The sequence below is a fragment of the Eschrichtius robustus genome, chromosome 20 (assembly GCF_028021215.1).
Source record: "Eschrichtius robustus isolate mEscRob2 chromosome 20, mEscRob2.pri, whole genome shotgun sequence".
Taxonomy (NCBI): domain Eukaryota; kingdom Metazoa; phylum Chordata; class Mammalia; order Artiodactyla; family Eschrichtiidae; genus Eschrichtius; species Eschrichtius robustus.
The window spans coordinates 43,010,750-43,038,739 of record NC_090843.1 but is presented as its reverse complement, the minus strand read 5'-3'; the positions used below and the strand labels follow the sequence as shown (position 1 = coordinate 43,038,739).

General features: G+C 35.3%; 1 protein-coding gene across 5 annotated transcripts in view; it reads right to left on the bottom strand.

Moving 5' to 3' along the window:
• BRIP1 (BRCA1 interacting DNA helicase 1) overlaps nucleotides 1-27,990 on the bottom strand; it is a 204,673-nt gene that overhangs the window by 84,261 nt on the left and 92,422 nt on the right. For all 5 annotated transcript variants that reach the window (XR_011071764.1, XM_068529684.1, XM_068529682.1 and 2 more), the window contains one exon: nucleotides 27,605-27,766. Coding sequence is in view for 4 of the 5 variants with exons in the window: in XM_068529684.1 (XP_068385785.1) it covers nucleotides 27,605-27,766 (162 nt within the window). In the remaining variant the exon portion in view is untranslated. The remainder of the gene's footprint in view (nucleotides 1-27,604; nucleotides 27,767-27,990) is intronic.

Below are 27,990 nucleotides of genomic sequence, written 5' to 3'. Positions count from 1 at the left end.
ATGTATGAATTTGGGGGGAGGGGGACATAAACATTGAGTCCATGACACCATCTAATATATAAGTACCTTTCTATGTGTCTGGTTTATTTTCTGTCTCTCACCCCTGGAATATAACCTCCATAAGGACAATGATTTTTGTTTGTTTTGCTCACTGCTGACTGTCCAGTACCTAGAACAGTACCTTGACACATAGAAAGTAGGGAACAAATATTTGAACTAATTTAATAAATGAATAAAAAAGGAAGATTCAAAAGAATGGAAGGTCAGAGAGGGGAGTAAGGAGGAAAAAAAAAACCCTGTAAAATCAGGTGCCAAAGTCCTTAATAAAAGAAGAGTATTCATGTGATTTGTAAGATGTCAGTAAAGATGAAGGGGAAAGAATGACATGATTAAAAGACATGAGCTCAGAGATCAGAGTTTTTTTTTTAGTGAGTTTCTCTCTTTTTCCTTCTTTCCTTCCTTCCTTCCTTCAGAAAAAGGTGGAGAGGTTAAGGTTTAGAAAGAGCAATGGAGAGTAAATAGGATACCAAACCTGAGGTACTAGAGAGAAAAAAGTGGTCACAACATGAAAGGGCTGACAAGAAAATGACATGTCCTCTGGGTATATCCAGGTTTTAGTTCAGGTATGGAGGTACAAGGAACACTGTGAAAAAGGGGTAGGGGAATTTGGTAACTATGAGACAACATTCCCACAGAACACAATGTGTTTATTTTAACTGTTTCAGTGAAGATTTTTTTAAAGTAACTTAAAAGCCTTCTGTTCAGGATTATACAAGGGCTACATGCAAATCTAGAGTATAGCTCTACAGCAAAAACATACTGATTATTTTGGTGAAAATGGTCTGTGGCAAATTGTCAGTTTTCAGTTAAAAAAAAAAAATTTAGGTCTATAGCTTTTCCATTCTCATTACAGGTGACACTCAAATTGCACATCTATACATCTTAATTACTTCCCCCTTGCCAGAAAATTCATACAAAAAAACCACACACACACATACCTCAACTTCTAAAATTTTCTTAAGTATCCCAACTAGGCACCTAAAAATCAAATAACTTGAAGAAAGTACACTGACACAGAACCATCTCTCAGGTTTTAAGATTTACATATATGAAAAGTGTGAGGTACCTCTGTTATAAAATAGGTTATTTAGCTCATAAAGAGCAAATACTATTCACATACAGAGAGACTAGCCCACATATAGTGATCAGATGATTTAATCTACTAACTGATGTTCACATCACTTAGATTTGGTAAGTTCAGAATTTTTTTTTTTGAGTCAGATCTCAAAAATTAAAAGACACTTTGGAATGTTTATGCCTTATCTGGATATTGTCATTTTACTTTTTCAAACTTCTTAAAACCAGTTTCTCACTAGGGAGGCAGTAAGTTAGAATGCAACCTAGTGGGGAAATCCTGCATTTGCTCAATGTCTATAGCTTTTACACAGTTCCAGATGTTCAGTACATTAATAATGCACTAACTCAAAGCCTCTTTTTGAAACTTTAGAAAGTGCAAACTGCATTAAGACCTCTTTGCCCTCATTAATGGTATTGTTACAATCCCGGTCCTCTGGAAAATGTTTTTTTGCATGTGTTTAACTTTATAATATTGCCATTTACTCACTTTAATAGCCAGTACTCAAGTCTTAATGCTTTTAATAGGCTGCCTAAACAGACTACCATCTTTTGTAATCTTTTTCACATAATTTATTTCATAGGTAAAACCTGTCATACTTTTCCATCTGAAGATGATTCTTCACATTCATTTCATGAGGTACTAATATTTAAGAAATACCTACTTTCTTTTATGCAGTTGATATGTATCCATATGTATAAATTTTGGCACCTGATATACAGTTCCTTTTAAATAGTAATAAAAATGGAAAATAAGTGGTAGTGTACTTTAGAACATTTTAAAGGAAAAATGGGTACCTCCTTAATTCTTGCTGTATTCATATCTAAAACATGAGAAAACCAAAAATATTAATTTCTACTGAAACAACTTCCTATACTCTTAACTATTTGGTGATATCTCAAGAGGCTGGGTTATAGTTCAGGATCAAACATTCAATGAATATACATGCAGTCAGTAATATACTAGGAAGAATAATATGGAGGAATACTGTCCTGAAGTGAAAGTAAGATCACTTGTAGTTGTGGGCTATCTATATGGAAATGAAAGGCCATACAGTCTCTGACAAGGAATATTCCCCCTCACAAATCTGTTAAAAGAATGAGGACTATGAAAATGTTAGAGCTGCACTATTGATACTGATATGCTTATTTGGAGTCATTTATTGATATATTTTAATAAAAATATACAATACTTACATTGTAAAAATTTTCAAAGAAAACTGAATTTCAGAAATAACTCATACATTTCCTCACCGACTTTGTTGAAATCTCTTGAAAAGAAGATACTAAGAACCCAATAGCTATTTATGCACGGAACAAATTCTTAACTCTTTAAAACATGAATTCTGAATTTCTGTTGATTGATCAACATAGTTGGTTCATCAATGTCTGAAGTAACCATGTGGTTAAAAATTATGTATTTAACCAGTTTTGCTACTTTAGAGTCAAGAACTGTTGGCTTAATAAATGTTGGCTGAAATCCGAATCAATAAATTTATTCACACAAATTCATTTATGTTTCATTTCTTACCTGAGTAGGTTGATTATAGTTTAAAAGTGTGTGTGGGGGTGGGGAAGCAATTCATTTTCTATCCCTTTGTTAAAAGGCTAATAATTAAAGTAAACCAAACAAGGTCAGTGCTCCTGCACTATTAGAATCTAAGGTAGAATCCAGGCTGAGAAAAGAAAATGAGTAATAAGCAACCACTACAATGTTTCCTAAAACGTACTACTTCCAGGTATTGCCAACCTGAATCTGTTGTAAACCTGTCGTTATAAAACTTGAAGGTGAAATGCTTTGGAAAAAACACCACTTCATAATCTAGTGGAGAAGACCTAAAAGAAAAATGCTTAAAATACAATGTGGTAAGCGCTATTACAGATGTATATGGTTAGGCAGAGGAAAGAGTGACTAACTTTGCCTGTGGGTTAAGGATGGTTTAATAGAGTAAACCTTTGAGCTGGATAGAGAGTATAAAATTTCTGGCTAATAAAAAAGTCACAGAGAGTGGATTTCAAGCAGACACAACACTATGAACACTATTGCTGCATAACAAATTATCCACAAATCTAGTGACTTAAAACAAGACTCACTTTTTGAAATAATTTTTAAAATTTTGGTAAAATATACATAACATAAAATTTGCCATCTTAACCATTTTTAAGTGTATAGTTCAGTAGTGTTAAGTATATTCACATTATCGTACAACCAATTTCCGAAACTCTATTCATCTTGCAAAACCGAAACTATATCCATTAAACAACTCCCTTCTTCCCCCAGCCCCTGGCAACTTCCCTTCTACATTCATTCGGTCTCTATGAATTTGACTACTCTAGGTCTCTCACACAAATGGAATCATACAGTGTTTGTCTTTTTGTGATTGGCTAATTTCACTTAGCATAATGTCCTCCAGGTTCATCCATGCTGCAGCATAAAAACAACACCCATTTTATTATCTCAGTTTCTGTAGGTCAGAAGTCCAGGCATAGCAAAACAGATTGGATTCTCTGCTCAGGGTCTCACTGGGCTAAAATTAAGTTGTTGGCCGGGGCTACAGTTGTTATCTGGGACTTGGGGTTCTTTTCCAAGGTCACTGGTTATTGGCAGAATTTATTTCCTACTGGCTGTAGGACAATTGCTCCCATTTTTCTGCTAGTCGTTGGCTGGGACTGCTCTCAGCTCATAGAGGCCACCTGTAATTCCTTGCTATGTGCCCCACCCTCCCACCAGTCAGTTCAGCATGGATGTTGCTTTCTTCCAGACCAGCTAAATGTCATACCTCTGACACTCTCTTCTGCAACCAGCTTCAGAAAACTCTCTGCTTTTAAAGGGTTCATATGATTATATAAGAGACAGCTAAATAATCTCCCTATTTTAAAGTCAACAAATTTCATTTGAAAAATCCCTTCACAGTACCTAGATTAGTATTTGACTGAATAAATGAGGGAAGGAGTGTGTACACCAGGGGCCAGGAATCGTGGGGGGCCATCTTAGAACTCTGCCTACCACTTTTACGTAGGTATGAAAATACACGGCAGCTGAAAGCACTCATAATAATACAATATACCTTAAAAAAGGATATATATAGGATGGGGGAGTGCTAGGCATAAGGCTGAAAAATAACCAAGACTTCCAGGAAATGCAAAGGATTTTCTTTTAGAAAACCGGGGTGGGGGCGGGGGTGGGGGGGCTTCCCTGGTGGCGCAGTTCTTAAGAATCTGCCTGTCAATGCAAGGGACATGGGTTCGAGTCCTGGCCTGGGAAGATCCCACATGCCGTGGAGCAACTAAGCCCATGTGCCACAACTACTCAGCCTGAGCTCTAGAGCCCGCAAGCCAGAACTACTGAAGCCTGCACACCTAGAGCCCGTGCTCCGCAACAAGAGAAGCCACGACAATGAGAAGCCCACGCACTGCAACAAAGAGTAGCCCCCGCTCACCGCAACTAGAGAAAGCCCACGCACAGAAACAAAGACCCAACACAGTGATAAATAAATAAGTAAGTAAGTTTATTAAAAAAAAGAAAACTGGGAATTATTAAAGGTTTTTAACCCTTGGTATACCATTAGGGTCCAATGGATCCATTTTTCATTTCTGAACATTTCTAACTATTTGTAAAGATATTTCATCACTTTTTTCTCTTAGCACACTTCCAACAAAAACCAAGAGAAAATGTACTTTAATAAAATAGGATAAAACCTACTGTATCTTGCAATTACCATATGGGTTAACTGAACTCTTCTATAATTCTAAGAAATATTATGGGATCTTACTGACATTACTCTTCCTACATCTTGAAACATTCAGCTGTTTCAATATCCTAAAAATAATTCCATCATTACCCATTATTACTCATCAAATTATTCCTAATAATTCTAAAAAAACTAAAATAATAAGAGAAGAATGATGGAGTCACCTATGCTGATGCAATAATTATCTGCCATTCTTTCTTCTTACAGTATTGTTCAAAGTATTGCATCATCTTTCCAGAAAGTAGAAAAGAAAACTGAGGACACCATGTTTGTAAGCTGCTTTCAGCTTTCACTGAAGTGTTGAGAACTAAAAATTTTTCATTTATGTCCACAAGAGCAAAGAAAAGGAAATCAACAAAGGAAGATTTATCATAATTATTAGATGAATAAGAAGACAAAAGAGTCAGAGCAACACTCCAATTCTAGTGACAATGGTGAAACTGGATGGTGTAAGTGAAATCTCAGACTATGAATCTTCAGATAACAATATACTGCACAAAACTTCTCAAATTCAAGAATTGATATGTGATCAATACATATCTAAGGACAAGAAGAAACAATGGTATTCTCATCCAGTTAATTATTCAGCAGGAAGGACTTCATGACAATATTTTGTGACAGCAACATTGACTGTCTCTTCCCATCTCATTGTTGCTAAAAAGACACGTGACATTACTCTTTGATTTTTTTATATTAATACACCAAAATTTACTTCTACAAAGAGATTTTATGTCTAACCTCTTTAGTTTCTAATAATGTTGGCTTTTGTTTTTTACTATTCTTCTATTCTTACTTCTATAAATTATTCCTATAATGACTTAAAATATAAAAAAGAAAAATGACAAATGGTTATGACTATTTTTACTGGTTTACTGAGGGTTAAAAAGGAGAGTAATATGATGATCAATATGGGGGAAAAACTGGTGAGCGAAAGACTGAAGGGAGAAAGATCAGTTAAGAATAATTTAATTTAGAGATGAGGACCAAACCAAAGCTAACAGTAGAAACAGTATTTAATAAATGAATAAGAAAACAAGCCACAGACTGGGAAAAAATACACATCTGGGCAAAAGACACATCTGATAAAGAACCATTATCCAAAATATAAAAAGAACTCCTAAAATTCAACAATAAGAAAACAATCCAATTGAAAAATGGGCCAAAGATTTGAACAGTCACCTCACCAAAGAAGTATACAGATGGCCAATAAGTATATGAAAAGATGTTCCACATTTTAGGTCAGCAGGGAATTGCAAATCAAAAAAAACAAGGTAGCACTATACGCTTATTAGAATGACGAAAATCTAAAACACTGACAACACCAAATGCTGACAAGGATGTGGTGGGAATACAAAATAGTACAGACACTGAAAGACAATTCCGCAGTTTCCTATAAAACCAAACATTCACTTACCGTATGATTCAGCAGTTATGCTCCTTGATATTTACCCAAATGAACTGAAAACTTACATCCACATAAAAGCCTACACACAGATGTTTACAGCAGCTTTATTCGTAACTGCCAAAACCTTCAGTAGGTAAATGGATAAACTGGTACATCCAGACAATGGAATAGTATTCCACACTAAAAAGAAATGAGTTATTCAAGCCATGAAAAGACAGGGAGGAAACTTAAATGCATACAGCTAAGTGAAAGAAGCTAATCTGAGAAGACTACTTATTATATGATTCCAACTATATCACATTCTGGAAAAGGCAAAACTATGAAGTCAGTAAAAAGACCAGTGATTGCTAAGCGTAAGGGGGAGGGAGGAATGAACAGGAGGAGCACAGAACATTTTTAGGGCAGTGAAACTACTCTGTATGATACTATAATGGTGGAAACATGTCATTACACATTTATAAAAACTCATTCTATAAGTATTATAGAATATATAATAATAAGAGCAACCCTAATTTAAACTATGGACTTCAGGTGATAATGATGTGTCAATATAAGGTCATCGGTATAACAGATGTACCATTTTGGTGAGGAGTATCGATAATGTCCTAGGCTATGCATGTGTGAGACTAGTACAAAAATTCTCTGTACTGATCACTCAATTTTGCTGTGAACCTAAAACTGCTCTAAAAAAATAAACTCTATTTTTTAAAAAATTACATAATCAATAGACTTTTCTACATTAAACTGCTATCTGTAGAATTTCTTCCTTGATGATATTTTTCCCTTTATGATCTGTTATGTTACCATGATTTCCTAGTTATACCATCTTCAAGCTAACATTATCTAAATGAGGTAACTGAGGCAAATGTTATTTCTAAAAACTCTTAAACAAAATAGTACTCTGTACCAAGGCAAATACCAATGCATTGGTATGGGCTCTAACTATTCATTTACTATGTCCTATAGAAAATGCCGTATCTTTTTCTGAAAGAGTTTTAAAACGTGGTAACCCTTGAGAATCTGGCACCTTAAAATTGAAGGCAAGAAATTGAGAGAATTCACATCTGTAATTTGCATTTGTTGTAGTATTTGAGAATATTCAATTCTATTATAAAAGACAAGAAACCAAATGGATATGTGAAACTCGTAAGATGTTTAAACCATAGATAGAAGTTGGAAACCTATAAGGCATGTTAAACAGATAAAATAAGTACAGCATATATGTATGAACATAGATGGAAAGGGATGGTTAGATCAAGTAGACACTAAGTGTTCAAGATATGCTATATATACATGAAGCAATAGTCAAGATATACCAAATATATCTGAGGCATATGAAACACTCAATTATTCATGAAATCTTAATTCAGCCAACCATTGTTGACATCCATCCTGGCCCCATGTATCCCCCTCCCCAAGAAAGGCAAATAAAAGCCATAGTTGCTCAGTAGGCTAACTGGTGGGCTACAGCTGTGGCCAAGTACACCTGCCCCTGCTTTTCTTTAATAAAGTAAGACCGTGTCATTAGCCTTGAGCACTTTCCATCTACTGGGCCAAGCTGCTCAAACTCATTTCTAGTCTTTGTAGCTACAGTATCAGCAAAAAATGCTGATGCGGCAGAGAATGAAAGACAAGACACATGAACACTGCATAACCCAGGATTTAGGTAATGTGGTCCTTCCACCCACTTGTACCCTCTCCTAAATGTGTTAACTTACCCTCAACTCTTTCCTTTTACTTCTAAGTACGTGTTTGAAATTTATTTAAATAAACTTTGTGATTCAAGCATCTTAATTTGTCTGTTAGCTTCTCTGTCCCATTACCTTTGGGATAGCCTGCCTGATGAGCGTATTTAGGGGTAACCATTGCATCAAGGTAATTTCCCAACTGATGATACCCAAATCACCTAAATTCAAAAGCTGCCAATCTGAGAGTATCAGCCACAAGGAAAAATCCATTGGTCTCTTTTACAAAGATTAACTATAGATGGATATTAAAAGACTGTAACCAAGATGAATGCCTGGAGCTTCCAACTTTGTCTAGCCCACATCAAGTTCAAATAAATTGCTTTAATATGGAAATGTGTAGTAAATTAATCATAAGTTAAATTTAACCAACTTGCCTGTTATTCCCCCAAAAGTGCTTTCTCTAACTATGCTTTTATCCAAGGAATATACAGTTTAGAACCAATGTTGGGGAGTGAGGGATGCACAAGCAATTAGAATGAATACAGATTTATTACTTGATCCTTTGCCAAACTGTTACATGGCCATCCTTGACTCTAGTTTAATCTTAATTTCTCTTATTCTCCCTAGATTTTTCACTTAAAAATTATAACCAATAAATACATATTTTAAAATTTTTATTGGAGTATAGTTGTTTACAATGTTGTGTTAGTTTCGGGTGTACAGCAAAGTGAATCAGTTATACATATAACCAATACATTTTTATAAGGCTTTTTTGGAGCCAGATGTATGCATGTTATTTATAGACGAAGGGTATACATGACTCTATACATGCATATAAAACAAAACAAAGCAAAAAAATTGTTATTTAAATAGCTACTTTCCAATTACTCTATTTTTCAGAATATTTGATCACTTACTCATTGAAGCCGCTTTTCAACCTATTCCTTCAGAGTACCTCTTGTATCTATCTTCCTAACAATAACTGTTTATTTTAGCTCATAAGCAAAGCCAAATGTGCAAAGCAAATATACATACTGAAATATACCAATATGCAGGTATTTGTACACATGTGCATATTGTTATAAACAAAAAGTAATGGATCAAATTAATTTTATCAGATCAACTATATTTCATATATCAAACTCTAGAAATACTATTATGAAGACAGCATTGGACTAGAAAATCAAGAGTTCTAAAGCATGTACATTTACTAATCAAACATATGACCTTGGCCAAGTCATTTGAATTCTCTACCCAGAATGTAGTATGTGCCCAAGAAGTGTTTTTCAAATGAATACATTAATGAAGGAATAAACAAATGAGTGAATAAAAAAGAGCAGAAGTTCTTAAGAACTACTCCTCACTTCTCAGAGATGTACAACCTCCTTATCACCATCCCAAAGGCTTCAACACCATCAATATTCCTTTTATTTAACACAGTGGAAAAAATTCCTTAAAAAGGCTCAGTTGATCACTTAAAATAAGGCAAATCCATAATCTACCGAAACTTCAAGTGTCTAAACAAGAAAAAAGAAAAATGTTTTATGTGGAACAATTTGGTTTCTCCTTTAAATTAAATGCGGTATAGCTTAAAAATGAGAAACGTCAAACTAGTAGCATTGCAAATTTCTCAATATACAAGCTTAATATTAAACAATATTTATAAAAATTGTAACTAGAGACTGAAACATTTTGCATTTTATTCCTTATCTGACAATCAGTGGTGAAGGCAAAATGTCCCCTCAGGGAAAATAGTTTTTACTCATAAAGATGTAAAAGAAAATCAGAGTCTGAAATGTACAAATAAAAAGATCCAAGTTGCTACTTTGGCACCAGAGAGTCTCTTTTCAAAATGATTTAATGGAAACTTCTCTATCCATAAAAAGAGTTTAAAAACTCTTATACCCATAAAAATGATCTCTCAGAGAGTTCTAAAGCAGTGGTGCCACTAGTTAAATGACAATAGGGTCAAAATCAAATTTATCTTAGTGGAGGAATGGTATTCTTCATGAAACTATTACAATATTTAGTAACTTTAGAAGACTCTGAAAGAAGTGTGTGTGTGTGTGTGTGTGTGTGTGTGTGTGTGCGGGAGGGGAATCTAGAACGACAACTTTCTCATTTTTATCCTTACACAAATGCTGCAGTTTATAACAAAAGGAAATTCATTTCATTTCTCTCAGTAAAAGAGTAAAGTTTTGAGTAAATCATGGATTGTAATTATCTAGACATACAGGAAAAAATTATTTACCACTGCAATGTGTGATTTGAAAACTTAAATTTGTTATGTCCCAAATTTCCCCCGAAATAAATTCTAATGTAAGCTCTCATGTCTTCTGCATGTCCAATGTCTAACACCTTCAAAATGCAAAAGAGATGACATTCAATGACTCTAGCCACTGTAATGTGTAAGAGTTGACAGTGGTACAGACAAAGACTATTACAATGTGTTGGCTTTATCTTTTAAGTAAATTATATCTACATTCTGAAACTCAGTTGAAAATACATTTTTAAAGATAAAATTAGGACTTCCACTTTCAGCTCCAATATGTAAAGAACTCAGAAGTCATCATACACATCTTACACCAAGAAAAAAGCTAAACAAACTGAAAATCAATGACTTGGACACATCAGAGAACTGAGGTCATAAGGCAAACTGCTATCCTAAAATCTGGAGAGATAGTGAATACAGAGAATCACAGTCCAGAACTGCTACTGGGCGCAGAAGACACTAAAACCATAAATTGGTAGGAATGCTTAAATGATAATTTGGATGAACTGCTGGAGGCACAGTGTATACTAGTGTAATAGTGAGAAACTCCTAGGGGCCACATCCCTAGGCGGCCTCCATATTTTGTAGATACTACCTCCAGGAACATCCCCCCCAAAGTTATCACAGTAAAGAGTTAAGAAAAACCCTCCTTTTTCTGGCAGGGAGAGGGGGAAAACAACCATTTTGAAATATACTCTACGCATTCCCCATAACAAAGGCCAATCTCCCAGTAAGGGAGAAGACTTTGCCACAGCCTTATCCAAAATTGGGGAAAAGGAAAATTATCCAAACTTCAGCTCCCTCTAGACTTCCTGTCTCATGTAAGGAGATGAATAAAGAGCTGAGAAACATGTGAAGGTTACAGCCCAAGGACACAGGCCCACTAAAGGACTGAGACTTAATCAAAGAATTATAGGATGCTTTGCCTTTCCCAATACCTTGCCATCAGATCAAAAGGGCTCCATGATAATGACAATGGATTACAACTGAGAGAGGTACAAGGCAGACTCTATTTAAGAATGAGTGTTTAGAGACACTAGACAGTAACTAAAATCTACAGGAAGAATTAGAGTACTGGTAAAAGTAACAACATACGTAACTAAAAAAAGGCAGTATAAATATATCTTTTATTTGTAACTTTTTGTCTCCTGTATCATTTAGAAGACAAATGCATAAAGCAATAATTATAAATCTGTTTTGACAGGCATACAGTGTATAAATATGTAACTTTTATGACAAGGATAGCACAAAGAAAGTGGGACATAATATAGCTATAGAAGATCTAAGTTTTAACATACTATTGAAATTAAGTTAGTATCAATTCAAACTACATTGTATAAATTGTTTATTGTAATTCCCAGGACAACCATTAAGAAAATAACTCAAAAATATATAGGAAAAGAAATGCTAATGAAATTAAAAGAGCACACTAGAAAAATTTAAATGGCACACTAGAAAATATATATCTAACAGAAAAGAAGGTAGTAATGGAGGAATAGAGGGAGAGAAAGATAACATACAGAAAACAAATAGCAAAGTGGCAGATCTAAAAATTACCTTATCAATAATTACATTAAATTTAAATGGAGTAAACACTCTAAAAAGGCAGAGACTAGCAGAACAGACTTTTTTAAATGATCCAACTACATGCTATCTACAAAAGACAAACTTTAAATTCAAAGATACAAACAGATTGAAAGTAAAAGGAATATCATTCATCCATAAAAAGGAATAAAGTATTGATTCATCTTACAACACAGATGAACCATGAAAAAATTATGCTAAGTGAAGAAGCCACACACAAAAGGCCACATATTGTATGATTCCATTTACATGAAACATCCGGAAAAGGAAAATCAATAGAAACAGAAAGTAGGACATTTAAGTATGCAATGTTTATTATAATAAAGCCAGCACTTTTTAAATTTTACTTAAATTTTCACTTATTTAGAAAATGTACTTTTACTAGGAAGCTATGTTACAATTGTCATTTTTAAGATATTTTTACTGTTATGAGACAAAGTGAACATACACTAAAAAAAAAATGTATCTATGGTAAAATCAATAGCAGTGCTAGCAAAAGTAACTTTTGAAAATGAGTATCAGAACTGATACTCAAAGGGTATCAGAGTATCAGAAAGTAAAAAGATGCTTTTAAACAAGATTAAGATAAAAACCATTAGTGTACAAGTCATCAATCTGTCTACATTAAGATGTAAAAAGGCCTGGGACCTGTTATCTTATCAAAGACAAAGTATCCAACAAAGAGAAAAGGGCTAATGCCTATAAACTTCAGTTGATTTATCATCACAGCTACTGATGTTTCTATGGAAGCTGTTTACTATGTCACTGTAATTAGATATGTTTTAAAATTGTGAGTTATACATCTGTAAAGCAATAATAATACTTTATTGGGACTTCCCTAGTGGCACAGTGGTTAAGAATCCACGTGCCAATGCAGGGGACACAGGTTTGATCCCTAGTCCGGAAGGATCCCACATGCCGCGGAGCAGTTAAACCCGTGCGCCACAACTATTGAGACTGCGCTCTGGAGCCTGCGAGCCACAACTACTGAGCCTGCATGCCACAACTACTGAAGCCCACATGCCTAGAGCCTGTGCTCTGCAACAAGAGAAACCACTGCAATGAGAAGCACGTGCACCGCAATGAAGAGTAGCCCCTGCTCACCGCAACTAGAGAAAGCCCACATGCAACGAAGACCCAATGCAACTAAAAATAAATAATAAATAAAATAAATAAATTTTAAAAAACATTAAAAAAAATACTTCATCAATTATTCCCATTATGTCATAATTATGGATTGGTATCTAATATTAGATGTTAATAGCATTCTAGTCTTAATATTGTATATATAGACATATTATTCATTAATTAAAAATAGCATTTCATTATTTTGTTTACCATTTTAAAATCTTATAACATCTTTCCCTCCCTTTTTTTTTTTTTTTTTTTTTGGGGTTGATAATTTGCTTTAGTTGAACTCTTGCCTGCCTCTTGCACCTACATTATTAAACATTCTAGACTTCATGAAGGTGAAAGTAGAAGCTTGTTGGGAATATAAACTATAACGTAAGATTGATTAACTAAAAACTCATGGCATGTCAATTTGTATAAATAATTCAACATTCATTTTACAAGTGAATTTGAACTACATTCAAACACAGATTTTCATATCAAAAAGTTAATTTTTCAGCTATTTATTTACAGTAGAATACCAGCTAACCTAATGAAAAGCAGAATGTATCTATTTATGTACTTCTGTTAAAGGCAAAGTGGTAAGGGCACTGTTTCATTGTTGGTTTAACTACCTAATTTTACTGAAGGATACAAAAACAATGCGTAGTATAGACACACACCCTATTCCTGTGTGGGAAAATCCTATATTATCCTTTCCAGATAAATATATTTTAATTATTATTATTTTTTTTTAATTTCTGGGTGCATGGTGTAGCATGAGGGATCTTAGTTCCCCAACGAGGGACTGAACCTTTGCCCCCTACAGTGGAAGTGCAGAGTCTGAACCACTGGACCGTCAGGGAAGTCCCTATCTTAATTAAATTTTAATCAGATTTGCAATGAGAATTTTTATTTCTTCTGTTTTATTTGAGTTGATGTTTTGCTGTTTAGAAAAGCAATTTTATTGAGGTATAATTTACACATAACAAAATACAACCATTTTAAGCAAACAGCTCAATGAGTTCTGACAAATGCATGTCCTCAAGAAACTCCTACCATAATCAAAATATGGAACATTTACGTTTCCCCCAAAAGTTCTTTTGTACCCTGTTATGGGCTGAGTTGTTCTTCCCCAAAATTCATATGTTAAAGCCCTAACCCCCAGTACCTCAGAATGTGACTATATTTGGAGATAAGCTCTTTGAAGAGGTGATTTTAGTTATGTTTTAGCTTTTATGTTTAGGTATGTGATCACTTTTGAGTTAATTTTTATAAGGTTATAAAAGGTTATAAGGTATCAGTATTCATTTGATCCCAAATGGATATACAAGTGTTCTGTCTCTTGAGAAGACTGCCACTTCTCCATTAAATTACCTTGACATCTTTGTCAAAAGTCTGTTGACCATACATATATACATGTGGATCTATTTCTGGACTCTGTTTTGTTCCACTGATGTACACATGAACAACATGGGCTTGAACTGCTTCATACTTAAATATGCAGATTTTTTTCCAGTAAATACATACTACAGTACTACACAATCAGTGGTTGATTGACTCTGAGGATACAGGACCACAGACACGAAGGGCCAATTGTAAAGTGATAGCAAGTTTCTGACTGCTCAGAAAGTTGGTGCCCCAACCCCCACATTGTTCAAGGGTCAACTGTGTTGTCTATTCTTATACCCATACCCAACCCTTGAATTTTGTAGCTTTACAGTAAATCTTGAAACCAAGTATTCCACAACTTCTAGCTTTCTCTTTATTTATTTTTCTAAGTTAAAAAATCAAAGTAATTGCATTTTTGTGTGCATTATAGAATCGTTCAATTTCTAAAGAAAAAGCCTATTGAAATTTTTATTTTTATACTAAGATTGGCTTGAGTGTACAGATAAATTTCAGGAAAATAGACACCTTAGCAATACTGAGACTTCCAACTCATGAACATGGCATGTCTCCACATTTATATAGATTTTTATATGTAGGCTTTAATTTCTCTCAGCAATGTGTTATACTTTTTAGTGTTCAGGTCATGCATGTCATGCACATAATTTCATGCTTTTTAAGTGTTTTTAAGTGGTATTGTTTTAAGTTTTATTTTCCAATAGTTCATTACTAGTATAGACATACAATCTGTTTATGTATATTGACTTTCTCTAGACTGAGAGGTTGCTACGTTCAGTTATTAATTCTAATAGCTTTTTGGTAGATTCGTTAGGATTTTCTAAGTACACAATCACAATGTCTGACCAAAAACAATTTTACTTCTTTTCAAATCTTTATATCTTTTATTTCCTTTTCTTGCCTTACTGCACTGAATACAACGTTGAATGCAAGCAGTGAGAATGGATATCTGTGCCTAGTTAGGCAAAAAAGCATTCAGTCTTACAACATTAAGCAGGATGTTAGCTCTAAGTTTTTCACAGATTCCCCTTTATCAGGTTGTTCTCTGTTTACTAAGAGTTTACATCATAAATTGGCACTGAATTTGTAAAATGCTTTACCTGAAATTTTAGATAAACATGTACTTTTTCTAATTTATCCTGTTGTGGTAAATTATAATGCTTGATTTTTAAAGACTGAACAATTATTGGCTCCCCAGAATGAATCCCACTTGGTCACTATGTATGATCCTTTTTATATTAATGGATTAAATTTACCAATTTTTTGCTAAAGACTTTTAGGACTGTGTTGGTCTACAATTTTGTTTTTTGTAATGTCCTTGTTTGGCTCTGATATCAGAGTTATGCTTGCTTGATGAGTTGGGAAGTGTTCCTTCTTCCTCTATTTTTTGAGTTTGTGTATTTTTTTTTTAATATTTATTTATTTGGTTGCACAGGGTCTTAGTTGCAGCAGGTGGGCTCCTTAGTTGCGGCTCGTGGGGTCCTTAGTTGTGGCATGTGAACTCTTAGTTGCGGCATGCATTTGGGATCTAGTTCCCTGACCAGGGATTGAACCTGGGCTCCCTGCATTGGGAGCGTGGAGTCTTATCCACTGCGCCACCAGGGAAGTCCCCCAAATGTGTGTATTCTTGATAGAATTCAGCAATGAAGACATCTGAGCCTACACTTCTCCTCCTTGTTGAAAAATTTGAATTACTACTTTAATTTTTTCAACAGATATTTTATTTGAATTACCTGGTTCTTGTTGAGTCAATTTTCAAAATCCATGTCTTTCAAGGAATTTGTCTATTTCATATAAGGTGTTTAACTGCTTGGCATAAAGTTTTTTGTTTTGTTTTTTTAACATCTTTATTGGAGTATAATTGCTTTACAATGGTGTGTTAGTTTCTGCTTTACAACAGTGAATCAGCTATACATATACATATATCCCCGTATCTCCTCCCTCCGGCATCTCCCTCCCAGCCTCCCTATCCCACCCCTCTAGATGGTCACAAAGCACTGAGCTGATCTCCCTGTGCTATGTGGTTGCTTCCCATTAGCTATCTATTTTACATTTGGTAGTGTATATATGTCCATGCCACTCTCTCACTTCGTCCCTGGCATGAAGTTTTTGAAATTATTTCTCTATTATCTTTTTAACTCAACAGAATCTGTAACAATGTTCCCTCTTAATTCCTAATATTGGTAACATTTATTCTATTTATTTATTTATTTATTCTTAATTGTCTTGTTAAGTTTTTAATTTTATTAGTATATTTTAATAATGACTACAGCTCTTAGTTTCATTTATTTGTTTCTATTATTTATCAGTTTTCTATTTTATTGATTTTTGCTCTACTTATTTCCTCCTCTTTGTGTTTATTTTCCTCTTTTTTTAATAGATAATGTGGAAACTTAGATTATAATTTTAAGATCTTTCTCTTTTTTTTCTAATAAGCATTAAAAGCTATAAAAGCAAGCAAGAGAGAAACAACTCAACACATACAAGGATCCTCAATAAGATCATAAGCTCACTTCTCATCAGAAACCTTGGAGGCCAGGAAGCAGTGGGATGACATATTTAAAGTGCTGAAGAAAAAACTATCACCTGAGAATTCTACATCTGACAAAACTGTCCTTCAAATATGAGAAAGAAATTATGACATATCCAGATAAACAAAAGCTGAGAGAGTTCATTACACTAGACTTTCCCTACAAGAAATGCTAAAGGGAGTCCTTCATTATGAAATGAAAGGATTCAAGACAGTAACTTAAGACCATATAATGGTATAATAAACATCTCCAGTAAAGGTAAATATATGGGCAAATACAAAGCCACTATTACTGTAATTTTGGTTTATGACTCTATTTTTAATTTTCTACAGGGTTTAAAAGGCAAATGCATAAAAATTATTATAATCCCAAGTTATCAGGAACACATGTATAAAGAAGTAATTTGTAACATCAGTAACATAACGGGGAAGATGGAGCTGTCTACAAGTGGAGTATTTGTACACAAATGAAGTTAAGTTGGTATCAATTCAAATCAGACTGCTATAGGAACATGAAAAGATGCTCAGCATCACTAATTATTAGAGAAATACAAATCAAAACTACAATGAGGTACCACCTCACACCAGTCAAAATGGCCATCATCAAAAAATCTACAAATAACAAATGCTGGAGAGGGTGTGGAGAAAAGGGAACCCTCCTACACTGTTGGTGGGAATGTAAGTTGGTGCAGCCACAATGGAAAACAGTACAGAGGTTCCTCAGAGAACTAAAACTAGAGTTGACATATGATACAGCAAGCCCGCTCCTGGGCATATATCCAGACAAAACTATACTTCAAAAAGATACCTGCACCCCTATGTTCATAGCAGAACTATTCACAATAGCCAAGACACAGAAACAGCCTAAATGTCCATCGACAGATGAATGGACTAAGATGTGGTACGTATATACAATGGACTACTCAGCCATAAAAAAGAATGAAATAATGCCATTTGCAGCAGCATGGATGGACCTAGAGATTATCGTACTAAGTGAAGTAAATCAGAAAGAGAAAGACAAATACCATAGGATATCACTTACATGTGGAATCTAAAATATGACACAAATGAACTTATCTATGAAACAGAAACAGACTCACAGACATAGAGAACAGACATGTGGTTGCCGAGTGTGGTGGGGGGAGGGATGGATCAGGAGTTCGGGATGAGCAGATGCAAACTATTATATGCAGAATGGATAAACAACAAGGTCCCACTGCATAGCACAGGGAACTATATTCAATATACTGTGATTAACCATAATGAAAAAGAATATGAAAAAAAATATATACACACACACACACACACACACACACATAACTGAATCACTTTGCTATACAGCAGAAATTAACACAACACTGTAAAGCAACTATACTTCAATAACATAAATTTAAAAAAAAATCAGACTGTTATAACTTTAGGATGTTATAGGCAATCCCCATGTTAGCCACAAAAAAAAAACCCTATGAAATATACACGAAAGAATATGAGAAAAGAATCAAAATGTGTAACTACAAAAAAATCAACCGAACAAAAAAGATAATGATGGAGGAAATGTGAGGTACATAATAGTTGTAAAACATACAGAAAACAATAAAATGGCTGAAGTCTTTTCTTATCATTTATTACTTTAAAAATAAGTGAATTAAACTCTCCAATCAAAAAGCAGACATTGGCAGAATGGATTAAAAAATATATACGGTCCAACTATATGTTGACTACAAGAGATTCACTTTATTAACAGGTTCAAACTACTATATATAAAATAGATAAGCAACAAGGATTTACTGTTTAGCAGTACTAAACAGTAGTACTGTTTCCAGCAGAGTACTGGGAATTATACCCAACATCTTGTAATAACCTATAATGGAATATAATCTGTAAAAACCCAAGTCACTGTGTTGTATACCTGAAACTAACGCAATACTGTAAATCAATTATAGTTCAATTTAAAAAAGAGACAGAGATTCACTTTAGATCTAAAGATGTGAAGGTGAAAAGTAAAAGGATGGAAAAAGAGATTCCATGCAAATGATTACCAAAAGAAAGGTAGGATGCCATTACTAATATGAGACAAATACACCAAAACTTGTTACAAGGGACAAAGGATACTATATATTGATAAAATGGTCAATTCAGAAGAACATATAACAATCGTAAACAAAACCAAAACCAGAGCACCCAAGACATATGAAGCACACAATGACAGAGTTGAAGGGAGAAACTGATAATTCTACAATAACAGTTGGAGATTTCAATACCCCATTTCCAATAATGCATATAAACTGGACAGAGATAAATAAGGAAATAGAGAACTTGAACAACACTGTAAAGCAACTGGACCTAACAGACATATATAGCACCCCACCAAACAACAGAATACACATTTTCCCCAAATGCACATGGAACATTTTCCAGGAGAGACCACATGTTAGTCCACAAAACAAGTCTTAATAAAAGACTGTAATCATACAAAATGTCTTTTCTGATCACAATGGAATAAAACAAGTAATAAATAACAGAAAGAAAACTAGAAAATTCAAATGTAAGAAAATCAAACACACTTTTTAAGCAACCAATAGGTCAAAGAAGAAATCACAAGAGAAATCAGAAAATACCTTGACAAATATGAAAATGAAAACCAAAACATACCAAAATTTATGGGATGCAAAGAAAGCAGTGCTAAGAGGGAAATTTATATCTGTAATTGCACACTTGAAAAACATTTTAAATCAATAACCTAATATTACACCTGAAGGAACTAGAAAAAGAAGAGCAAACAACCTAAAACTAGCAGAAGGAAAGAAATTGGATAACCTAGACAAAATGGATGAATTCCTAGAAACACGATCTACAAAAACCAAATCATGGAGGAATAGACAATCTGAAGAATTTTAAAGCTAGTAAGAAGATTGAATTAGTAATTAAAAACCTTGTTGATGGGCTTCCCTGGTGGCACAGTGGTTGAGAGTCTGCCTGCCGGTGCGGGGGACGCGGGTTCGAGCCCTGGTCTGGGAGGATCCCACATGCCACGGAGCAACTGGGCCTGTGAGCCACAACTACTGAGCCTGCGCGTCTGGAGCCTGCGCTCCGCAACAAGAGAGGCCGCGATAGTGAGAGGCCCGCGCACCGCGATGAAGAGTGGCCCCCACTCGCCTCAACTGGAGAAAGCCCTCACACAGAAACGAAGACACAACACAGCCAAAAATAAAAATAATAAATAAGTAATAAATTAAAAATTTAAAAAACAAAAACAAAAAAAAACCTTGTTGAAGCCTAACAGAAAATGAAATTGTTCATTTACTCAACTGGGCAATTCCTGGCTCACTTTTTGTGATTGTGATTGGAAACTATAAATATATAAAAAGGTTTTCTTTCTTTTCAATTTTTTTTTATTGAAATATAGTTGATTTACATTGTGGTGTTAATTTAAAACATTTTCTTAATGTGCTGAGACCTTGCTTTTCTTTAATTCCAGGCTTAATTATTAGTTTTCCTTAATATAACTTTTGGTGTAGGTGTTCACACTCTGGAATAAATATTGCTTTGTATTAAGAATTTTGAATATGTATATGTCCATTTTTAGACATTCTTATTAAAAAAAAAACCTATGTGATTTAATTTCTTCTGAAAGTAATTCCTTCAATTTATCTACAGGAGAACTAATTTACTGCATCTTTGGCAAACAAAGTATGCGTCTTAGTCCCATTCCAGCTGCTATAACAAAGTGCCAGGAACTGGGTAGCTTATAAACAACAGAAATTTATCATTTACAGTTCTGAACACTGGAAAGTACAAGATCAAGGCACTGGCATGGTCATGTTTGGTGAGGGCCCTCTTCCTGGTTCATAGTGGGTACCTTCTCACTGTGTCCTCACATGGTAGAAAGGACAAGGAATCTCTCTGGAGCCTCTTTTGTAAGTCATTAATCCCATTCATGAGGACTCTATCCTCATGACATAAGCATCTCCCAAAGGCCCCACTTCTTAATGTCATCATCTTTGGGGGTTAGGATTTAAACATATGAAATTTGGGGGGAAACATCAGACCATACCAGTATGTAGAGAGAAGAAGAGCCAAAAGTATCAATATTCCCATTCAAATATATTACTTATGCTAATGTCCTTACATATATAATAACTTCCTATGAAAAAAGCAAAGGGAATGCCACTTCTCTACATTGAAATTTAGCTTAGATTTTCATAAAGTATGATATTACTCTCAGGAATTATATGTGCTTTTAATGCTTTGAGTATTAGGAGGACTAAAGTACAAGATATAACTCAATTTAACACAAGAAAATATTATTAAAACTCAGAGCGACTCTAAAAACAAGAAAAAAAATTTTTTTCTACTCAGATACATGAAGTAAAAAGACGGCCAACAGGAGGTGGAGTCAAGATGGCAGAGTAGGAGGATGCGGAGTTCACATCTCCTCATAACTAGGGCACCTACGAGGCACTGGTGGGGGAACCTCAGAAACCTAAGGGGATGGGAGGAATCCCCACGCGACCAGGTAGGACTTGGGGGGGAGGGAGGGGGGTGAAGTGCAGGTGAGACCAGACCGGTGCCCCTGAGGGGTAGCTGGGGCAGGGGAAGGGTTCCCGTGCTAGGAAGGGCCCACTCACAGTGAGGAGATCAGCGGGGATGGTGAGAGACCTTTGAGAGATCAGAGGACTGGAAGGGCCAGCATTTCCACCTACCCACTCGGACCCCAGGGAGCCTGCTGGGGTCCTGGGCCTGAACCTCCACCCTCTGAGGTCCCCTCCAGCTGTGCTGAGTCCAAGCCCCACCACCAACCCCCAGGACCTTTTCTGGCCACACTGGTCCTGAGCCTAGGCCCCACCCCCCACCTAAACTCCACTCCCCAACAGTCAAAGCATTTTCTGGTCACCCCTTTTATTTTTCCTTTTGTGGTTCTGTTTTGCCTAGTTATTGTTTCATTTATATCTTAATTTTTTCTAGTATATTTTTAACTTTTCCAATTTTATTTTATTTTTTATTCTTTCTTATTGTTCAGCTCTTTTTTTTTTTTCTGTGCCGTGCAACTTGGAGAATCTTGGTTCCAGGCCGGGAGTCAGGCCTGAGCTCCTGTGATGGGAGCGTCGAGTCCAAACCGCTGGACTAACAGGGAACCTCAGACCCCAGGGAATATTAATCAGAGTGAGGTCTCTCAGAGGTCCTCATCTCGGCTCCAAGACCCAGCTCTACCAAACTAACTGCAGACTCCAGTGCTGGATGACTCAGACCAAACAACCAGCAAGATAGGAACACAACCCCACCCATCAAAAAAAATGAGACGACAAAAAAATATGTTAATAGATGAAGGAGCAAGATAAAAACCTACAAGACCAAATAAATTAAGAGGAAATAGGCAACCTACCTGAAAAAGAATTCAGAGTAATGATAGTAAAAAAGATCCAATATCTTGGAAATAGAATGGAGGCACGGATTGAGAAAATACAAGAAATGTTTAACAAGGTCCAAGAAGAACTAAAGAAAAAACAATGATGAACAACACAATAACTGAAATGAAAAATACCCTAGAAGGAATCAATAGCAGAATAACTGAGGCTGAAGAACGAATAAGTGAGCTGGAAGACAGAATGGTGGAAATAACTGCCGAGGAGCAGAAAAAAAGAAAAAAGAATGAAAAGAAACGAGGATGGTCTCAGAGACCTCTAGGACAACACTAAACGCACTAACATTCGAATCCTAGGGGTCCCAGAAGAAGAGGAGAAAGACAAAGGGTCTGAGAAAATATTTGAAGAGATTATGGTCGAAAACTTCCCTAACATGGGAAAGAAAATAGCCATCCAAGTTCAGGAAGCACAGAGAGTCCCATACAGCATAAACCCAAGTAGAAACACACCAAAACACATAATAATCAAACGAACAAAAATTAAATTCAAAGAAAAAATATTAAAAGCAGCAAGGAAAAACCAACAAATAACATACAAGGGAATCCCCATAAGGTTATCAGCTGATTTTTCAGCAGAAACTCTGCAGGCCAGAAGGGAGTGGCAGGACATATTTAAAGTGATGAAAGGGAAAAGACTACAACCAAGATTACTCTACCCAGCAAGGAACTCATTCAGATTCAACGGAGAAATCAAAATCTTCACAAACAAGCAAAAGCTAAGAGAATTCAGCACCCCCAAACCAGCTTTACAACAAATGCTAAAGGAACTTCTCTAGGCGGGAAACACAAGAGAAGAAAAAGACCCACAAAAAGAAACCCAGAACAATTAAGAAAATGGTAATAGGAACATACATATCGATAACTACCTTGAATGTAAATGGATTAAATGTCCAACCAAAAGACACAAACTGGCTGAATGGATACAGAAAAAGACTCATATATATGCTGTCTTACAAGAGACCCACTTCAGACCTAGGGATACATAACAGACTGAAAGTAGGGGATGGAAAAAGATATTCCATGCAACTGTAAATGAAAGAAAGCTGCAGTAGCAATACTCATATTAGATAAAAGAGACTTTAAAATAAAGACTGTTACAAAAGATAAGGAGGGGCACTACATAATGATTAAGGGATCAAACCAAGAAGAAGATATAACAATTACAAATATTTATGCACCCAACATAGGAGCACCTCAGTATATAAGGCAAATGCTAAAGCCATAAAAGGGGAAATTGACAGTAACACAATAATAGTAGGGGACTTTAACACCCCACTTACACCAATGGACAGATCATCCAGATAGCAAATAAATAAGGAAACACAAGCTTTAAATGACACAACAGACCAGATAGGTTTAATTGATATTGATAGGACATTCCACCCGAAAGCAGCAGAACACACTTTCTTCTCAAGTGCACACGGAACATTCTCTAGGATAGATCACATCTTGGGTCACAGATCAAGCCTTGGAAAATTTAAGAAAACTGAAATTGTATCAAGCATCTTTTCTGACCATGACGCTATGAGATTAGAAATCAACCACAGGAAAAAAAAACCCATAAATACATGGAGACTAAACAGTGCGCTGCTAAATAACCAAGAGATCACTGAAGAAACCAAAGAGGAATTTTAAAAAATACCTGGAAACAAATGACAATGAAAACACGACAACCCAAAACCTATGGGACGCAGCAAAAGCAGTTCTAAGAGGGAAGTTTATAGCAATTCAACCTCACCTCAAGAAACAAGAAAAATCTCAAATAAACAATCTAACCTTACACCTAAAGCAACTCGAGAAAGAAGAACAAAAAACCCCCAAAGTTAGTAGAAGGAAAGAAATCATAAAGATCAGAGCAGAAATAAATGAAATAGAAACAAAGAAAACAGTAGCAAAGGTCCATAAAACTAAAAGTTGGCTCTTTGAGAAGATAAACAAAATTGATAAACCTTTACCCAGACTCATCAAGAGAAAAAGGGAGAGGACTCGAATCAATAAAATTAGAAATGAAAAAGGAGAAATTACAACTGACACTGAAGAAATACAAAGGATTATAAGAGACAATATGACAATAAAATGGACAACCTGGAAGAAATGGACAAATTCTTGGAAAGGTACAACTTTCCAAGACTGAACCAGGAAGAATTAGAAAATATAAACAGACAAATCACAAGTAATGAAATTGAAACTGTAATTAAAAATCTTTCAACAGACAAAAGTCCAGGAACAGATGACTTCACAGGTGAATTCTATCAAACATTTAGAGAAGACCTAACACCTATACTTCTCAAACTCTTCCAAAAAATTGCAGAGGGAGGAACACTCTCAAACTCGTTCTACGAGGCCACCATCACCCTGATACCAAAACCAGACAAAAATATCACAAAAAAAGAAAATTACAGACCAATATCACTGATGAACATAGACGCAAAAATCCTGAACAAAATACTAGCAAACAGAATCCAACAACACCTTAAAAGGATCATACACCATGATCAAGTGGGATTTATCCCAGGGATGTAAGGATTTTCAATATATGCAAACCAATCGATGTGATATACCATATTAACAAATTAGAGAATAAAAACTATATGATCATCTCCATAGATGCAGAAAAAGCTTTTGAGAAAATTCAACACCCATTTATGATAAAAACTCTCCACAAAGTGGGCAAAGAGGGAACCTACCTCAACATAATAAAGCCCATATACAACAAACTCACAGTAAACATCATTCTCAATGGTGAAAAGCTGAAAGCATTTCCTCTAAGATCAGGAACAAGACAAAGATGTCCACTCTCACCACTATTATTCAACATAGTTTTGGAAGTCCTAGCCATGGCAATCAGAGAAGAAAAAGAAATAAAAGGAATCCAGATTGGAAAAGAAGTAAAACTGTCCCTGTTTGCAGATGACATGATACTATACATAGAAAACCCTAAAGATGCCACCAGAAAACAACTAGAGCTAATCAATGAATTTAGTAAAGTTGAGGGATACCAAGTTAATGCACAGAAATCTTTTGCATCCCTATACACTAACAACGAAAGATCAGAAAGAGAAATTAAGGAAACAATCCTATTTACGATCGCAACAAAAAAGAATAAAATACCTAGGAATAAACCTACCTAAGGAGGCAAAAGACCTGTACTCAGAAAACTGTAAAACACTGATGAAAGAAATCAAAGATGACAGAAACAGATGGAGAGATATACCATGTTCTTGGATTGGAAGAATCAATACTGTGCAAATGACTATACTACCCAAAGCATTTTTCACAGAATTAGAACAAAAAATTTTACAATTTGTATGGAAACACAAAAGATCCCGAATAGCCAAAGCAATCTTGAGAAAGAAAAAAGGAGATGGAGGAATCAGGCTCCCTGTCTTCGGACTATACTACAAAGCTACAGTAATCAATACAGTATGGTATTGGCACGGAAACAGAAATATAGATCAATGGTACAGGATAGAAAGCCCAGAGATAAAAGCATGCACCTATGGTAACCTAACGTATGACAAAGGATGCAGATTCTATACAATGCAGAAAAGACAGCCTCTTCAATAAGTGGTGCTGGGAAAACAGGACAGCTACAGGTAAAAGAATGAAATTAGAACACTGCCTAACACCATACACAAAAATAAACTCAAAATGGATTAAAGACCTAAATGTAAGACCGGTCACTACAAAACTCTTAGGGGAAAACATAGGAAGAACACTCTATGACATAAATCATAGCAAGATCTTTTTTAATCCACCTCCTAGAGTAATGAAAATAAAAACAAAAGTAAGCAAATGGGACCTAATTAAACTTAAAAGCTTTTGCACAGCAAAGGAAACCATAAACAAGACGCAAAGACAACCCTCAGAATGGGAGAAAATATTTGCAAATGAAGCAACGGACAAAGGATTAATCTCCAAAATATACAAATAGCTCATGCAGCTCAATTTCAAAAAAATAAACAACCCAATCAAAAAATGGAAGGATGACCTAAATAGACATTTCTCCAAAGAAGACATACAGATGGCCAAGAGGCACATGAAAAGATGCTCAACATCACTAATTAGTAGAGAAATGCAAATCAAAACTACAATGAGGTATCACCTCACACAGGTCAGAATGGCCATCATCAAAAAATCTACAAACAATAAATGCTGGAGACGGTGTGGAGAAAAGGGAACTCTCTTGCATTGTTGGTGGGAATGTAACTGATACAGCCACTATGGAGAACAGTATGGAGGTTCCTTTAAAAACTAAAAATAGGACTACCATATGACCCAGCAGTCCCACAACTGGGCATATACTCTGAGAAAACCATAATTCAAAAGTCACATGTACCCCAGTGTTCATTGCAGCACTATTTACAATAGCCAGGACATGGAAACAACTTAAATTTCCATTGACAAATGAATGGATAAAGAAGATGTGGTACATATATATAATGGAATATTACTCAGCCATAAAAAGGAATGAAACTGGGTCATTTGTAGAGATGTGTATGGACCTAGAGTTTGTCATACAGAGTGAAGTAAGTAAGTCAGAAAGAGAAAAACAAATATCATATATTAATGCATGTATGTGGAATGTAGGAAAATGGTACAGATGAACCTAGTTCGAGGGCAGGAATAGAGACGTAGATGTAGAGAATGGACATGTGGACACAGGGAGGGAAGGCAAGGGTGAGATGAACTGGGAGACTAGGTTTGACATAAATACACTACCATGTGTAAAATATTGGGTTGGGCCAACTTAATAGATAGCTAGTGAGACCCTCCGGTATAGCACAGGGAGCTCAACTCCATGCTCTGTGATGACCCAGATGGGTGGGATGGGGGGAAGTGGGTGGGAGGGAGGTCAAAGAGGGAGGGGATATACGTATACATATAGCTGATTCTCTTCATTGTACAGCAGAAATTAACACAACATTGTAAAGCAATTATACTCCAAAAAAAACCAGGATGGGCAACAAAGAAAGTCTTATTCAGATTACTGAAACATTCAAATAGTGTAATTTATCAAAGTGAAAATAATGCTTTTTCCTTTAACCATGAAAATATCGACCTGCCCCTAAGAATAAAAATCACATATACAAAAATAGCTCTCTTATATAACTAACACTGTTCGAAGACCTTTAGTCTTTTCGACTTTCAAGTAAAACGGTGGTAGAACAATCAGGCAGCATCTTAATAAACAAGTAAAATAATATATGAAGTTTAGGAAACTGTAATTCCCCTGCTGCTTGTGGTGATAATGCCACATGATCTTTTAAAGGCAAAAGAAAAAATAAATATTCCTTTACCTTGTAAGATGGCAGGAAACACAAAATTCCTTGGCTCACAGTCTGGCACACAGATAACACAAGTGCTCCCACTTCATCCTGGAACTCAAATGTTTCCGTGTGCTGGAAGGTAGCACAGAGATTGCGACCCTTGGGGCCTGACCCAATGGTGCCAACCCAAACCTGGAATATAAATATGTCAGTATTAGAGTTATGCTTAAATGAGGCAGGCAAATTAGCATTTAATTTGGGAGCCTTAATTACGTGTATGTCAAAAAAAGATCAAGCAATGAGTTTAGAGAAAATTTACTTTTAAATTGTTGGGGATTTTTCCTATTATCTTTAATTAATTATATATAGATTTAATTTATGAAAGTTTTACTTTAGGCAGACCACTGAATTCTCTT